General features: G+C 64.9%; 1 protein-coding gene across 6 annotated transcripts in view; it reads right to left on the reverse strand.

The window, feature by feature from the left end:
- The window catches only part of LOC113488751 (tropomyosin alpha-3 chain), a 14,206-nt gene extending 10,642 nt beyond the window's left edge, over window positions 1–3,564 (reverse strand). For 3 of the 6 annotated variants that reach the window (XM_026864057.1, XM_026864059.1, XM_026864058.1), the window contains exons 1-2: window positions 2,030–3,551; window positions 1,540–1,665 (exon numbers count right to left, since the gene is read on the reverse strand). In XM_026864057.1, the coding sequence (XP_026719858.1) occupies window positions 1,540–1,665; window positions 2,030–2,143 (240 nt within the window). In that variant the 5' untranslated portion in view covers window positions 2,144–3,551. Of the gene's footprint in view, window positions 1–1,539; window positions 1,666–2,029 lie in introns of all 6 variants that reach the window. The other 3 variants (XM_026864055.1, XM_026864054.1, XM_026864056.1) reach the window with 3 other exon arrangements.
- Between the last annotated feature and the right edge of the window lie 350 nt (window positions 3,565–3,914).

The following is a 3,914-nucleotide window of genomic DNA, read 5'->3' on the forward strand; positions in this document are numbered from 1 at the left end:
GATCTCACTCCCCTCCTTCCTCCCCCAGGACGGAGCTCGAGTGCTCGCCGGCGTTGCCGTTCCACAGCGCAGAGTGCAGCTGCCAGGCTCCCGCGCCGCCGCCGTGTGCCAAAATCTGCTGCTGAAAAAGCTTTTGCTGTTGCTAAAACTCTCCGGTCTCAGTTAGGGCAGAAAATGCTGCATGGAGCCCCCTGAAAGCTCAATAAATGCCCCCCCAGACCTGCCACTGCCCTCGCTCTCCATGAAGTCTCTTTGGCAGCGCTTCAGGCATGAAAATAAAAGGAAAAGGGGATGCCAGGCTGCTGCCCTTGTGTCACCTCTTAAAAACCTGGGCAGCCAGGCAGGCACATGCCCCAGGGGTGCGTTTGCCAGGGCAGAGAGGGCTGGCAGCACTCAGCTGCCCAAACGGCTTGGCACGACCCCGGAGATGAGCTGGTGACCAGAGGGGCCAGACTGGAAGGAGCTGGAAGGCAGCTCTGTCCATCCAACATTCTGGGGTGCAAAATCCCTCCTCCTGCCCCTCCGCTTCACTGAGCTGGGGTGAAACAGGGGGGTGGGGGGGTGTCCCAAGAGTCGCCCTGGGGGGGTGGCAGCAGAAAAAGGGGTCTCCAGATGCACAGAAAGGGATTACGGAGTTGTGAAGCAAGTGGGGATGTGGCTCTCAGCACCGCAGTGAGGAGCAAAGGGAGGGAAGAAGGGTGCAAGGGAGGGAAGAAGGGTGCAAGGGAGGGAAAGGGCTCCCCAGAGCTCTGCAGTGCCACGCTCAGCATGTGCTGAGCTCCCGCGCAGGGCTGGCGCTGTGGCACGCTCAGCCAGGGCCGGGCCAGGAAGCCACAAGTGAAGCCGTGGGGTTGACAAACCCCCCAGGGCTCAGAGGGGGTTTGGGAGTCCCCCATGACACCCTGACCCCAGCTCCGAGCCAGGACGTGGCGGTAAGAGCCAGCCCAGGCGCTGTGTCGGGGCTTGGGGTGCTTCTCCACGGCCTGGCCCCAGCGGCGTAGCGGGAGGGGAAGGCTCCTGCCTCCAGGCTGGACACTAGAGCTGGGAGCTTCTAGAGCTTCCTCTGCATCTCCCCGCCGCTCTACCCCTGAGACGCTGGAGCCCGTGGGGTGACAGCCCCTCCGGCTGCCAGGTCCCAGCAGGTGATGAGCGGGGACAGACGCTGCGCCATGTGATGGCTGAGACAGCGGCCGGCCGGCGAAACCCTGCACCACTCGCGCCATTGTTTTCCTGGAAACAGCGGCCAACAATAGCCTGGCTGTGCCCTTGTCACGCTGCCCATGCGGCCTCTGCCTGCCCGGGGAGACGAGGGCTCCCTCCTCCTCTGGAGCTCAGCTCCTCCGCTGGCAGCTGTGACTCCGTGTCCTTCCCGGGGTCACTCTCTGCTCCCAGACACCCCCACAGCTTTGCCTGGAGTGCCCCGAGGCCGACAGGGACCTTTCTCTGTCCCCAAGGCCACAGGGGAGGGCTGTGGTCCCACCGGGAGGGCCACAAGGGAAAGGCAGCCAACCCAGCTCCCACCCTGCACCCCATACGTACATCCGCCGCCTTCTTCTCCGCCAGCTCCAGCTTCTCTTGGGCATCTTTCAGGGCCTCAGAGTATTTGTCCAGCTCATCCTCTGTCCCCTTCAGTTTCTTCTGCATGGCGGCGAGCTCGTCCTCCAGCTGGAAGGGCAGAGGCGGTCACCGCAGGTGGCTGCCCCTCTGGACCCCCACATGGCAGGAGAGCCCTGCCTACCCCATCGCAAGCTCCTCTCTGCCCCACCGCATCCCTCCTGCCCCATCCCAGGGCCAGCTCTGCCCCACAGCATCCATCCCTGTCCCACATGCCACCAGCTGGCAGGGGCTGAGCCCCACAGCATCTCACCCTGGCCCCTGAGCTGTGGGACAGTGGCAGCTCTCCCCCCCTTGTACCCCTTGTCTGTGCTGGCCCTGGGCTCAGCGTGGTCCAGCTCAGGGAGAAGCCACCCCCCCCCCAAAAAAAAAAACAAACCACCCCTGGGCTGGGGGCTTCTGCCACCCACCCTACCTGCTTGCTCCGCTCCTCCGCCTGCTTCTGCTCAGCCTCCGCCTGCTCCGCCCTGTCCAGGGCGTTCTCCTTGTCCAGCTTCAGCATCTGCATCTTCTTCTTGATGGCCTCCATCCTCGGTGGGACACGGGTGCCGGCGGCGGGCAGCGGGACAGGCAAGGGGCAGGCAGGGGGGCAGTGCTGCCTGCCACCCCGCCGCCCGGTTTATCAACTCTGCCTTGCCCGCCGGTGCGGGGGATTTGCCTTTCTTGGGCCGAGCCGCCTCCCCACCTTCCCAAAAAGTCTGTGCTCGGGACCCATTGTCTGCCTGGGGGGGCCTGGGTGGCCGCAGCCTTATTTGGGCTCCTGAGGACAGCTGGGGTGGTTATAAAAAGCAGCGTCAGGTCTGCAAGCGGGGGGTCCCACATTGTCCTGGCTGCCCGCCCCCCCCGCGCAATGGGACACCCTGACCAGTGTCATGGGGACACTGTGCTCCCACCCGGCCACTCCCCTGGGACACGCTCGGGACACTGAGCTGGGTCCGGGCAGCACCGACAGTGAAGCTCCCCAGTTTGCACCCCACTGGTGGGGCTCAGGAAGTTTTAGTGGCCCCTGGGTTGACATTTACCCGTGTCTGGGGGTGGCGTGGAAAAGGGCAAGCTCAGTCGGATACTATTTTAAGAGAAGGGGCTTAGCAGCAGCCCCTGACCCGAATTGTTTGGCTCAGCAGGGAGCAGTGGGGGGACCTGAGCCCAACACCCAGAGCAGAACCCACCGGGGAGACCCCGAGCCCCAAGCCCAGCTCCGGCCAAGCCAGTGCTTGGCAGCGAGACAAAAGATGCTGTTGGCAGCTGGAGGAGCAAATTCCCCAGGCGCAGGGAGGAATTCTCAGGGCGAGCGGCAGCACTTCCTACGCAGCCAAGGAGATTAGCAGCCTCCTCGCGCCGGCCACGAGGTCCTGCTGGTCTGTGAGCCAGGTCGGGATCTTCCACGGGGGTGACGCGCTGTTCCCACCCAGGGACAGATTTGGGGGGCTGAATGGGTCAGCACCCAGGAGACAGAGACCCCAGTGGCAGCTCCCCACACCCCGGGCAGGGCACCAGGAGGGGACGGTGCCCACGAAGGGCCCTGAGAGCCATAAATAATCCCACGCATGGGGGCAAAGGAGCCAGCGGCGGGCACAGGGCCACGTGCCTTTGCCCTGGGATCATCCCAGGCATGAGCAGGGGGACAGGTGGCGAGTGCTGACCCCGCCACCATCCCAAACCTCCGCCGGCCCCCGCGGGTGGCAGCTCCTGGCTCCCTCTCCCCAGCCCCGTGGAGACGGGCATGCGGTGCGGGCAGACGGGGTTTAGTGCAGGGCGGGCGGAGGCTCAGAGGGACCCCTCACACTCCCCTCTGCTCACGGGATGCTGCAGGCAGTATCTTGCCGGGTCGGCGCTGGGCATCCCTGGCACTGTAAGAATATGTTTGATATTTAGTTGGTTTTCCAATAAAACAACCTAATATCAAACATATCAGACAGAGGCAGGGGCAGGCGGAGGCGGACAGGACCCGGGGCTCAGTTCCCTGCAAGAGAAGGAGAAAAGAACAGGGAGGGGGGTAACTCCTCGCTGTTTGCCCAGGCGGGACCCACCCGGGCACGGCGCGGGCAGCACCCCGGCCTCACCTCGGTGTCTGGGATGCTCTGGGATCCCGTGGCCAAGCAGGAGGCATCCTGCAGCGGGACGAAGTCGGAGCAGGGAGGTGCGGGCGCAGTCTCCTGGCACAGCCACGGCACAGCAGACAGCGCTGCCCACCCGTCCCGGTGCACGCAGGGCTGAGGGGACCCCGTGGCTGTCACCACCTTACCTGGGCCGGCTCGGGGGGTTCCTCGGCGCTCTGGCTCGGGGGCCGCCCAGCCGCC

This window comes from Athene cunicularia, assembly GCF_003259725.1.
Source record: "Athene cunicularia isolate RWA chromosome 25 unlocalized genomic scaffold, athCun1 chr25_part2, whole genome shotgun sequence".
Taxonomy (NCBI): domain Eukaryota; kingdom Metazoa; phylum Chordata; class Aves; order Strigiformes; family Strigidae; genus Athene; species Athene cunicularia.